The sequence below is a fragment of the Octopus sinensis genome, linkage group LG2, assembly GCF_006345805.1.
Source record: "Octopus sinensis linkage group LG2, ASM634580v1, whole genome shotgun sequence".
In the NCBI taxonomy this organism is placed as follows: Eukaryota; Metazoa; Mollusca; class Cephalopoda; order Octopoda; family Octopodidae; genus Octopus; species Octopus sinensis.
In genome coordinates, this window is record NC_042998.1 from 204,159,181 (window position 1) to 204,172,871 (window position 13,691).

Sequence of the window (13,691 nt, forward strand, 5' to 3'; positions counted from 1 at the left end):
ATACATCAGATTCCCAATCCATTTCATCGTACAAGTTTTCTAATTCTTTGAATAGCAGAACTCAAGTAGCTGAGTATTCCACAGACACTTGCTCTTTAACACAACATTCAGACAGTACCAGTGTGACACAGGGTGTAACAGGGTGTAACAGGGCGATTAGGCTGCCACCTACTTTCCGCCTTCTCATTCCATTCAACAAGGATTCGGTAAACCAGAGACTGTGACAGATGCGATGTGGCGCACTGGGATTGAACCAGAGTCATCGCGATGAAGGCAGGAACTTCGGTCACGTATAAATGCAGAACTATTTCTACACAAGACTTTAAATGTACCTGTGTGCGTGTGCATGCGTGGTGTGTGTGTGGTGTGGTGTGTGTGTGTGTGTGTGTGTGTGTGTGTGTATAGATTTGTGTGTGAGAGAGTATAAGTACGTGTGTGTGTGTGAATATATATGCAAGCGTGCGTGTGTGTGTATGCTGTGTGCGTACAGAAATCCAGACAATGGTGTCTTGCCTATTCTTTGAAACAAACGCGTGCGCAGACACACACACACACACACACACACACACACACACACACACACATACACACACACACACACGCACACATAAAGAAATTTATTATCTGCTGGGTAGATGTCACTTACACAAACATAATTGCATAAACAATGCTACAAATAACATCAACAACAACATTAATAATAATAATAATAATAATAATAATAATAATAATAATAATAATAATAATAATAATAATAATAATAATAATAATATAAAATAATAATAATAATACTTTCAACATCCTTAAACAACCCTTATTCAGGGACCGTTTGAGCGGGATGGGCTACTCAACCTGAAGAAAATTCTAACTGGGCCCCACCTGCAAGGTCATGTGCTGTTTATCTTGATATGAGATCACCATGTCGCGCACATATGGTTGTGATGCATGTGCCTGGTGTACCCTTATCAGACGGGTAGTCATGATGGGTATATTGGGCTTCGTATATTTTACCCCAGTGTCACTTTGATAGCATGCACTGCTCTCTCACTCAATAATAATAATAATAATAATAATGATGATGATGATAATAGAAATAATAATGATAATAATAATAATAATAATCATAATGGCTTTAAATTTTAGCACAAGGCCAGCAATTTCGGAAAAGGGAGCTAGTTGATTACATTGACCTCACTGTCCACCTGGTACTTATTTTATCGACCCCGGATGGATGAAAGGCAAAGTCAACCTCGGCGGAATTTGAACTCAGGACGTAAGCTGGACGAAATACCGCTAAGCATCGGCGTGTAACAACAACAACAACAACAACAACAATAACAACAAGAATCCTTTCTACTAAAGGCACAAGGCCTGAAATTTGGGGACAGGGGACTAGTCGGTTTCACCGACCAGGGACGGACCTAAAGGGTGGGGGAGGGCTGAGGGGGCATGTGCCCTCCCCCAAGAATTGAAGTGCGCCCTTCTGAATAATGTTATAACGCCCTTTTCTCCTGGAATTGCATTCCATTCTGACCGTGTGCCCCTCTCTCCAAAACCTTCCTGGGACCGCACCTGTCGACCCCAGTGTTTCACAGGTACTTAATCCATCGAACTCGAAATTACAATGATGATGATGATGTTGACTGAATTAAAAACGCAATTTTAAAGAGTGGAGGAAGTCGATGCTATCACCTCCCCCCCTCCTTCCACAATATTTGACATGTACTCTTTTACTCTTTTACTCTTTTACTTGTTTCAGTCATTTGACTACGGCCATGCTGGAGCACCGCCTTTAGTCGAGCAAATCGACCCCGGGACTTATTCTTTTTGTAAGCCCAGTACTTATTCTATCGGTCACTTTTTGCCGAACCGCTAAGTGACGGGGACGTAAACACACCAGCATCGGTTGTCAAGCAATGCTAGGGGAACAAACACAGACACACAAACATATTCACACACACTTATATATATACACATATATACGACAGGCTTCTTTCAGTTTCCGTCTACCAAATCCACTCACAAGGCATTGGTCGGCCCGGGGCTATAGCAGAAGACACTTGCCCTAGTTGCCACGCAGTGGGACTGAACCCGGAACCATGTGGTTGGTTAGCAAGCTACTTACCACACAGCCACTCCTGTGTTCTATTTTATCAAGCCCCGATGGGATGAAAGGCAAAGGTTAACCATGGCTGGATTCGATACCAGAACGTGAACAACCAAATCGCTGTATTACCACCCAAGCGGTTCAGTATTCGACTGCGTCTTGTGTCCCTGATGTAATCCACGGGTGGATTCAGTGTGACACGCTCTTGTATCCGACTGTCAATCGTAGGTACACGGGTGCGCGTACACACACACGCACGTTTCAGTCATTTGACTGCGGCCATGCTATATATATATATACATACATACGTACACGTACACACACACACACATGTATGCATATATTTGTATACATTTATGCTCATGTATATGTGTTATGTGCACTATGTGCATATGCATGTACGCATGTACGCATGCTCATATATGCATGTATATGCACACACATATATACACATACACGCACAGAAATACATATGTAAGCACGTATATGTGCATGAATGTATACAATATGCATATATGTGTGTGCATGCGTATATATATGTATATACATGTGTATATATATATACATATACATATCTATCTATCTATCTATCTATCTATATATATATATATATATATATATATGCATAATATTTATGCATATATATGTTGCATATATTATATATATATATATGCATATATAATATATATGCATATATGCATATATATATATATATATATATATATATAATGCATACATACGTACACACACACATATATATATATATATCACATGTATGCATATATTTGTATACATTTATGCTCATATATATGTATATGTGTACTATGTGCATATGCATATATACATAAATATATATATATATATATGACATATACATACATATGTATATATATATATATACACACATATATATAATATTATATATATATATATATATATATACACACACACAGACACACACATACACACATAATGTGTTGGTGTTGGTGTTTTTTCTATTTTATTTCCAGTCTCAGAAACCTATGACGTACTCTGTTTCGCCGAAGACTGTTTTCGAAATTAATAGAGGAACTGAAGACGAGAGAAGAAAGAGGAAGAGAAAGCAGAGCGAGCGGTGCTGGCTGGCATCATTATGTTAATAAATCTCCGTGCATAAATTTCTGTATTGTTTCCATTCTGTGTGTGTGTGTTGTGTGTGTGTGTGTGTGTGTGTGTATGTGTGCGTGTGTGTGTGCGTACGTGCCTGTGTGTGTGTGTGCGCGCGAGTATTTGTGCGTATGTGTGTGTATTTGTGTGTCTGAGCGAGTGAGACAGAGAGAGTGTGTGTATGACAGAGAGTACGTGGTGAGAGAAAGAGAAGAGGAGTGTGGTGGTGTGTGTGTGTGTGTGTGTGTGTGTGTGTGTATGTGTGCGTGCGTACAGCCTGAGTGTGTGTATGTGTGTGTGCGCTCGAGTATTTGTGCGCATGTGTGTCTGAGCGAGTGAGACAGAGAGAGAGAGAGAGAGTGTGTGTGTATGACAGAGAGTACGTGGTGAGAGAAAGATAAAGAGAGTGTGTGTGCGTGTGTTACAGCCATATTTTTCGAAGTTAGCACTTTAAAGCACTGTGTAGGCTTCGTTGCACGTCTAGCCATCCGTAGTTTCGTACTCGGCTATCGTCGTCGTCGTTCGTCTTCTGCGACCATTCGGATATCCCATGATTCCCGGCAGGCAGCGAGTGTTGTGGGAAACAAAATGGCTATGCACCGCTCGTCTGTGTCGAGACGGGGCTCTAAAAACGAGTCCGAAAACGATGAGGAGGAGTCAGAGAACAATGGTTATATCCAGATGCTAGTGAAGCCAATGGAACAAAGTAATTACGGCTTCCTTTTAAATTGGGTGGGATTGAGTGGGTCTAATTTGAGCGCCCAGCAGGTGCGCGTTGTCTATGGTGTGGGACTCTTGTTGACAGTGATGTGTGTCTACCAAGTTTTACAATGCGATATCGGACAATTATTCTACCGATTATGCAGCCTCATAGTCCCCATGTTTTGTATTGTAAATGCATTTTATTGGCTTTCACTAGTATTTCGAAAAAGTTGGAGCAATACTAGTCTCTACCTGCTGTTCTCTTCGTGTTATGTGGGGGAGATAGCGGCCCAAGTGATGTTGGTCCGAAAGAACACAGGTGTGACCGCCGAGCAGGACGATGTCTCGTCCATGTACATAATGCAACCGTCTGTGGTGTTGGCTGTCCTCATAGCAATCAGTTTTGCCAGTTTATTTTCTTCGTTAGAAACCTTACAAAGCGCTGCTGTAATACTTCTGGTAAGCTTTACACGTTTCCTCGCCTGTACCTCTCTGGTCGACTTCCCCCAGAGCCTGCGGCCGTTCGTCGCCTATTCTTGTGGATTTTGTGGTATCATCGTATCGAAGTACCTGGAAACCGTATTTAAAACTACAATAAGCAACAACATGACTCAAGATGGCAAAATTCCTGTCATCAAAAGACGCAGGAGTAGTTCGAGCGCTCATGGATTTTCTGCTCACAAATCTATCCGACGAACATCTCTACCCGCTTTGATACAAAAACCTCAGGTAAGAAGGAATCGCTTCTATTCTTCTTCAAACCCCAAACAACGCAATACATTCTTCATTCTTCTTTTATTCACCTCTCTCTCTCTCTCTTTCTCATCTCCAGCCATCTTCTTCAGCTTTCGTCCAACTCTTTCACTTCGTTCTTCCTTTCTCTTTCATTCCTCTCTCACTCTTTCACACACACACACGTTTGCCCTTCTCTCTATCCTTGCATTTACATGCATCTATATATGTATATGGATATGTATGTTTAGAATTGTGTACGTATGTATTCGCAGATACAAATACGCATGTGTGTATATAAATGTATGCGTACGCGTATATAGAAAGGTGTGTATATAGACATATATATATATATGTGTGTGTGTGTGTAGACCATCTTTCGTTTTGACTTGGTGTGTGTATATTGCATGTGTGTATATGTATATATGCATAAGTTTATATATATATAAAGTGGTTTGTATGACTGTGTATAGAGGGATGTATATATTATTCAAAGGAATTCCAACTCTGGTTTTTATGTTTTATTTATATTCTTTATAATATTCATGTAGAATATAGAATATATAGAATAAATAGTATATATATAGTATATATATATGTGTGTTTGTGTGTGTGTCTCGTTTCCTCTCAAAGCTGTTTCTCTTTCACTCTCCGCCACCCTCTCTTTCTATCTTCTTACACTCTCTCCATGTCTCTCTGTCTGCCTTTCTTCTTCTCTCTATCTGCCTCACTCTGTCTCTTTATTCTTCTCTCTCTCTCTCTCTTTCACTCTCCGTCTGTCTGAGTGCTTCTCTCTCTCTCTCACCCCCTCAATACTTCTGTCACTCGCTTCCATCTCCGTCTGTCTCCCTTATTCTCTCTCCCTGTCTGCTTCTCTCATTCTCTCTCTCTCTCTTCTCTCCCTGTCTTTCTGTCTGCTTCTCTCTCTCTTCGTCTTTCTGTCTGCTTCTCTCTCTCTTTCACACAATGTCTCTAATTTCTTACCCATTAATCCTTGTATCCTTTCTTATCCATCTCTCTCTCTCTCTCCCTCTTACTCTCCCTCCCTCTCTCTCTCCCTCCCACCCTCTCTCTCTCTTCCCATTCTGTCTCCATCTCCTTCGTCCACATCTGTTAATATTTCTAATCACAAATTACATTCACTAATTATAAACATTACAAAACTATTTATTCGCCGCCGACCCACAAAGATCTCGATTATATTTCTAGATTTTAACCTGAAAACTTCTCTCGTCTTTCTTTCTTTCTCCTTAATCTATTTCTTCCTTTCTTTTTTTTTTCTTTTCTGTCCTTTTACTCCTTAAAACCTAAGCCAGTTCTCTAGATATGTCGGTAGAACAACATTTATTTCCTAGAAATATCTCAGTGTTGCTATTTCTCGAGTAGAATCCAAAATTCTGATCGATGTTGGCAGCATGTTGTGTTTCTGTTTACGATATGTACAGTCGCGTGTCTAAGTATGGATGAACATTCGTGTCACAAACCTCTTAAACACACTTCAATTAGTGCTCCCTCCCTTCCTCTCTCTCTCTCTCTCTCTCTCTTTATACATGTATCGCGGAATAATAAAGATGGTGTGTGTGGGTGTATGTATATATATATTATATATATATATATATATATATATATATATATATATATATATGAGGAGATTTTTGATCCAAAAGCTTCGCAAAGCAATGATACAATAAGAATTCAATGTATTTCAATGTAAAATATAATCATTATTATTTTTCATGTATGTCAGACGAGATAGACAATGTTACTACTTGGGTATTCGATGTGTGTATTATACACAAGTACGTGTTCATATACACACGTACATACCCGCTCGCGTGTATATATAACTACAGATACTGGCACGCACATTCAGACGTATGTGTACGTATATATATATATCGCCTATATATATATATATACACACACACGTATATGATAGTGGCGATTAAATTTTTCCTAGATAGTTAGGTATTTATAGGTATATACATGTGTACGCGTACATACGTACATATATGTATATACGTGTGTGTGTCCATATATATATATATATATATATATATATATATATATAGATACACACATTAGTATGTATGTTTATAATTGTGTACGTATGTATACGCAGATACAAATACGCATGTGTGTATATAAATGCATGTGTACATATATCTATATATATATGTAGACCATCTTTCGTTTTGACTTGGTGTGTGTGTATATTGCTTGTCTATATTTATGTGTGTATATGTATATATGCATAAGTTTATATATAATATATATATATATATATATATATAAAAGTTGAGTTGTGGGGTATCGCACGAGTGGGATTATATAAGAAAAAAGGTTTGAAAATGCAATTTAAACGATGTTTATTTACTTAGTAAATAAACATCGTTTAAAGTAAATAAAGTAAATAAAAATCGTTTAAATGCATTTTCAAACCTTTTTTCTTATATATATATATATATATATATATATATATATATATATATATATATATATATATATATGAAAAAGTATGCATATATACACATAGATGTGTATGTGTGTGTTTATACATGTTGCATATGTATGTACATGAACCTATATGCGTGTGTATGTATTTACCTCTGTTGTGGGTGTGTGTGTGTGACTGACTTCCATTTTTCCTGAGCGTCAAACTAAAGTACCTTGTTTCCACGCCTGTCTCTGTCTTTTGCTCTTTGTGCAATTTTGAGCCACACACACACATATGTATATATATATATATATAGATATATATATATATATAAATATATATACACATACATACATACAGGCAGGCACCTGCGCACAAGAGGGAACCAGAGACAATTTTTAATTATCATCACTATTTCATTTTACAAATAATTTGAAAATGAAGAGATCAGAATCAATAAACCTTGGGAAATTCTATAAATGTGTCTATATGAATATAAATGTGTGTATATGAATATAAATGTGTGTGTGTGTATGAATATAAATGTGTGTATATGAATATAAATGTGTGTATATGAATATAAATGTGTGTATATGAATATAAATGTGTGTATATGAATATAAATGTGTGTATATGAATATAAATGTGTGTGTGTGTGTGTGTATGAATATAAATGTGTGTGTGTGTGTGTATGAATATAAATGTATGTGTGTGTGTGATATAATAGTATTATGTCATATTAAATGGATACCAGCCACACATGCTGTAATGTCTTAGTGGAGAGACAGATTTGGGACTGAGACAAATTCATCGTTAAAATTAATTAACCCTTTAACCAGTTTCAGCTCGAGAGTTGCGGCCATGCTGGGGCACTGCCCTTATTATTTTTTAAATTTATTTTTCTATATTCATCCATTTACATTGAGATCAGACGTTCAGTACTACTATGCAATAGATGCGTAAATAGTTTGAAGTGTGTCTGATGATGATGATGATGGTTCTTGTATAAATCAATAGATTCTGGGATTACCTGTCCACAGGAACAGACTCGCAACAATATTAGCACTTACTACTATGGTACTTTTTAAGCGATTTTGTCACATATATGTTTATTTGTAACCATATCTCTCTTTCTCTATGTCTCATCATCATCTTCATCATGATTTAACGTCAGTTTTCCATGCTGGCATGGGTTGGACGGTTTGATAGTAGGTGGCAAGGCCAGGAATCACGCCAGGCTCCATTATCTGTTGGTTTCTACAGCTGGAGTCGCTTCCTAATGCCGACCATTTTACAGAGTGTACTAGGTGCTTTTTTACGCAGCACCAGCCATCTATCTATCTACCTATAGACAGATGTGTGTGTGTCTGTGTATTTATGTATGAGTATATATGTATATCCATGTTTATATATATGGATTTATATGTATATTCAGATACGGATTGATATGTATGTGCGTATGTATATATGTGTATATACATATGCGTGTATATATATATATGTGTGTGTGTGTGTGTGTATGTATAATGTGGAGCAGTGGATCTCGAAGCTCACAAAGCTATTTATATTTGCATGCTGTTGTTTATTGCTTTATCATCCATTTCAAGATAGATCCAATGTTCTAAGGAAGAATTATTTCACTTTCTTGCATAAGTTTCCAAATCCTTATGACATCAGCTGTGTGTGTATATATTATATATATATATATTATATATAATATATGTATATATGTATATGTATGTGTATGTATGTATATGTATGTATATGTATGTGTATGTATGTATGTGTATGTATGTATGTATGTGTATGTATGTATATTATATATATGTATATATGTATATGTATATATGTATGTATATATTGTATGTTATATATGTATGTATATATATATGTATGTATATATATATGTATGTATATATATGTATGTATATATATGTATGTATTATATATGTATATATATGTATGTATATATGTATATATATATGTGTATATATATGTGTATATATATGTGTATATATATATGTATATATATATATGTATAATATAATATGTATATATATATATGTATATATATATATGTATATATATATATGTATGTATATATATGTATGTATATATATGTATGCTATAATATATGTATGTATATATAGTATATATATGTATGTATATATATGTATATATATATGTATGTATATATATGTATATATATATGTATGTATATATATGTATATATATATGTATGTGTTTATATATGTATATATATATGTATGTGTTTATATATGTATATATATGTGTATGTGTTTATATATGTATATATATGTGTATGTATATATATATGTGTATGTATATATATGTATGTATATATATATATGTATGTATATATATATGTATGTATATATATGTACCAAATCCAATATAAGCCATAGATCCAACCCAGGGTTGTTTCCAGGTGTGGTATAGGTGTAAAAGAAGAACACAAATGAGGTTTCAAATTCTCTACACCTGGTTTTGTAGCCTTTTATTGATGCCTTCGTTATGCTATCGAAACAGCTGTTGCACATTTTAAATCTCATTTGTCATCTTTATATATATATATATATATATATAGAGAGAGAGAGAGAGAGAGCAATAAGAAAATGGAGGGGATCAATTGGTGGTTCATCAACTTTTAGGCATTATATTATGACAATTTATTTATTTATTTACTAAAATGACAATTATAACAATATACATACATGTATAACATATTATGCTTTACATATAAAATATATAACGATAACAGTAATTATTAAAATAAAACATACAGGAATATATATATATGTATATATAGATATATATAGATATATATATAGATATATATATGGTGTATCGTTGGCGATTTTTTTTCCTCCGTCTTCCCTTCCTTGGATCTTTCCTTTTCCTATGTTTCTGACGAAGAGCTCCGCTCGAAACGTTAAATCCTCCTCCTTCTTTCTTTCCTTTCCTGAGCATCCAATAACACTATACTTGTTCCACGTCCTCGCGTTGTTGTGTTTTCTCTTTATATTTTCATGTTTGGATTAACTATATATATATATATATATGGCAATAAGAAAATGGCGGGGATCCAGGGGTGGTATTCATCAACTTTTAGACATAATATAATGTCTAAAAGTTGATGAACACCACCTCTTGATCCCTGCCATTTTCTTATCGCTGTATAAATTAAGGGTAAAACAACCTTTTACAAAAGGCATCCAGCTATAGACATTTTGGTGACACATTGAAATTCTCCAATATCCAAACTTCCAGATGTCCTTGAAACTATGGATTAATATGATGCAATATATACAGAGATTATACAGAACTGGCATGGATTGTAAGGCATTAGTTTCACCTCACCCCCATCCCCCCCCCCCAGATCTCAGAGGATGCTTCTCTGCGTTTGGTAGCTAGAGATAGTGGGTTGTCTTAAATTTGCTCACAGCTTTTGATTCATTGTATCTTAACTTCTTTGTTGGTAATTATTTCTTTTATATTTTTTCTTGCTTTGACTCTCAAACAACAATCACAAGAGTCACCCTTTAGCATTCACTTTACTCTGTCGAAAGTGATGTTTATGTCTTCACAATCATTTTTAATTAATCCTTCATTATTTCATAGCTTTGAGATTTTGATGATGCCATTGTTTATTTTAAAAGTGACACTGTAGGGTAGGTGTGAGCTGTCAGATCTGACCAGTTTGAAAATAAAACAGCATTTAAACTGGATAAGGGGCCAATTTAACCCTTTTGTTACTAACCCAGCCAAAACTGGCTCTGGCTCTGTGATAAAATGTCTTGTTTTCATAAGTTTTTAATTAAAATCTTCCACCAAACCTTAGTCTCAATTTGTGTTCCTAACTCTAGCTTAATGATAATAACCAAGTTATTTTACTAAATTCTTTGTTATATTTAAAGTAATTGAAAGAAACAGAGAGCATCTCAAAATAAATAGAGTAACGAAAGGGTTAAGTGCTAATGGGTTGAATGGATTTAAGGTCCTTACAAATGATGAGTTAATGTTTTGCAGAGCCCCTGCGGCAATCTGAAAAAAACTCAGTCATTCACTGTTTTATAGCAACCACAAAGACATCAGCAGCTTCACCGAGTTTAAGACTTGCTGAAATTAAGGGTTTCTTCATTTTACCCTCCAGCTTTTTTTTTTTTTTTATGAACAGCGTAGGAGTGGCTGTGTGGTAAGTAGCTTGCTTACAAACCACATGGTTCCAGGTTCGGTCCCATTGCATGGCACCTTGGGCAAGTGTCTTCTACTATAGCCTCGGGTCGGCCAAAGCCTTGTGAGTGGATTTGGTAGGCAGAAACTGAAAGAAGCCCGTCGTATATATGTATATATATATATATATATATATATGTGTGTGTGTGTGTGTTTGTCCCCCTAGCATTGCTTTACAACCAATGCTGGTGTGTTTACGTCCCCGTAACTTAGCGGTTCGGCAAAAGAGACTGATAGAATAAGTACTAGGCTTACAAAGAATAAGTCCTTGGGTCGATTTGCTCGACTAAAGGCGGTGCTCCAGCATGGCTACAGCCAAATGACTGAAACAAGTAAAAGCGAGAGCATATTGAAGCTATTTTGTTTGTTCTCAGCAATGAATGAAATCCTCTCTCTGAAGCCCCATCTTCCAAACTAGCATAAATAACATCAGGAAAGCTGACAATATTTAGATCTGAAGGAAGGAGGCAGCGTGCCAGCAGAATTGTTACCCTCAATGGAAGAATTGCTTGGCAGCATTACCTCCAACTTTATGTCATGAATTCAAATGCCACTGGAATCGATTTTGCCTTTTGTCCTTCAGGGATCAATAAAATAAGTACCAGTTGAACACTGGGGTCAATGTAACCAACTTATCCCCACCTTTGAAATTACTGGCCTGGTGCCAAAATTTGAAACCAATTTGAAATTTGAAACGAGTGAGGTTGTTGCCAGTACCACTTGACTGGCCCCCGTGCCGGTGGCACGTAAAAGCTCCCACTACACTTTCAGAGTGATTGGCGTTAGGAAGGGCGTCCAGCTATAGAAACTCTGCCAGATCAAGACTGGAGCCTGGTGCAGCCATCTGGTTCGCCAGCCCTCAGTCAAACTGTCCAACCCATGCTAGCATGGAAAGCGGACGTTAAACGATGATGATGATGATTTAGATCTGAAGACTTTCCGGATGTTGGAAATATGGAACCTTTCCTAGATTTCAACTTTTGTAATGCCTTAATGATCCTCAAGCAACATCCTTACTTTGTGGTTGTTCCAGGATTGTTCTACAAATATCAAATGGTACATCCGGATGAGTCTGTGTAGACAGTGGCATCATTTGCTCTCTCTGTCTTTTTAATTCTGGTTCTTCATCACTTTTCCATAATGACCATTCTTTCTTTATTTTTATGTGAGATTTGGATGATACGTATATAAATCTGAAAGTGCAGTGATTCCTTTCTTTGATTACCATTCAGTCCCACTCCTTCCTATTGCAATGTTCCACTCCCGTGAGTTCCTACCTTAAACTCCTTTTCCACTTCTATACTCACATCCTCCTCAAACACTTCATTTTCACAAACTCCACCCCCACATGCATCACCACCACCAGACTCATCTGTTTCCCACTTAAGTGACTTTCCTCTACACCAGCAGTTCTCAACCCGGCTCCTTTGTGACCCTTACAGGTCCATATAACATTTTCTTGTTAAAAAACACCAAATATTTGAACAATTTTTTTAATGCAATTCTAAATGATATTTAATTATACAAACATGAAAGGATTTTTTTAATCATGGAACGGTTATGAGGATCCACCTGAGTAAAATAGGAATCATAAGGGGTCCATAGAGAAGAAAAATGGTTGAGAATCACTTCTCTCTACCACGACTGAGGTTGCAGCTCTTCAGCTTCCATCCTTGTGGCTTTAGAAATGCATGAAAAGGTAGCTTAGGGAGTACCACCCTCTCTTCAGAATATTCCCATCAAAACTGCTGAGGTGAACTCAAGAGTCTGTACTCATTTGTTCATAAATAATGTCATTAACATTGCTAATTAAATGGTTTCCTGGCTGCATGTTGTCGAGTTTGTTTTTAGATCACTTGAATCTTCCTCAAAACTGCCTGTAACAAGAAAGGCCTTTATCATTCTAATCTCTTAACCTTTTAGCATTTAAACCAGCTGTAGCAGGTTCAAATAGTCTCCATGTTTATATGTTCCAACCAGCCAGATTCAGCTTCTCACACCAACCCTACAACATCATTGTAAAAAAAAACGATTGCATCAGAGAAATCTTGAAGCTACAAGATGATGCATAATTAATTCAAACCAATTTGAATAAATTTGGTGACTGCCACCCATGCCAACCTCCCTTCATTGGACACTAAACTCTGCTTGTGAAGACCTGTTGGGGCAAGTGAAATCGAAATTGAACCAAATTCGATGACTGGCACCTGTGCCAGTGGAGCGCTAACAGCTCCATCCAAGCGGGATCACTGCCAGAGCAGCTGTCTGGCACATAAAGGGCACCATTTGAGCATGATCATTGTCAGCGTTGCC

General features: G+C 36.5%; 1 protein-coding gene across 3 annotated transcripts in view; it reads left to right on the forward strand.

Moving 5' to 3' along the window:
• Positions 1–3,678: 3,678 nt before the first annotated feature.
• The window catches only part of LOC115224274 (cGMP-inhibited 3',5'-cyclic phosphodiesterase A), a 303,573-nt gene continuing 293,560 nt past the window's right edge, over positions 3,679–13,691 (forward strand). Inside the window, exon 1 of one of the 3 annotated variants that reach the window (XM_029795089.2) lies at positions 3,679–4,684. In XM_029795089.2, coding sequence (XP_029650949.1) covers positions 3,842–4,684 — 843 coding nt within the window. In that variant the 5' untranslated portion in view covers positions 3,679–3,841. The remainder of the gene's footprint in view (positions 4,685–13,691) is intronic. The other 2 variants (XM_029795107.2, XM_029795098.2) reach the window with 2 other exon arrangements.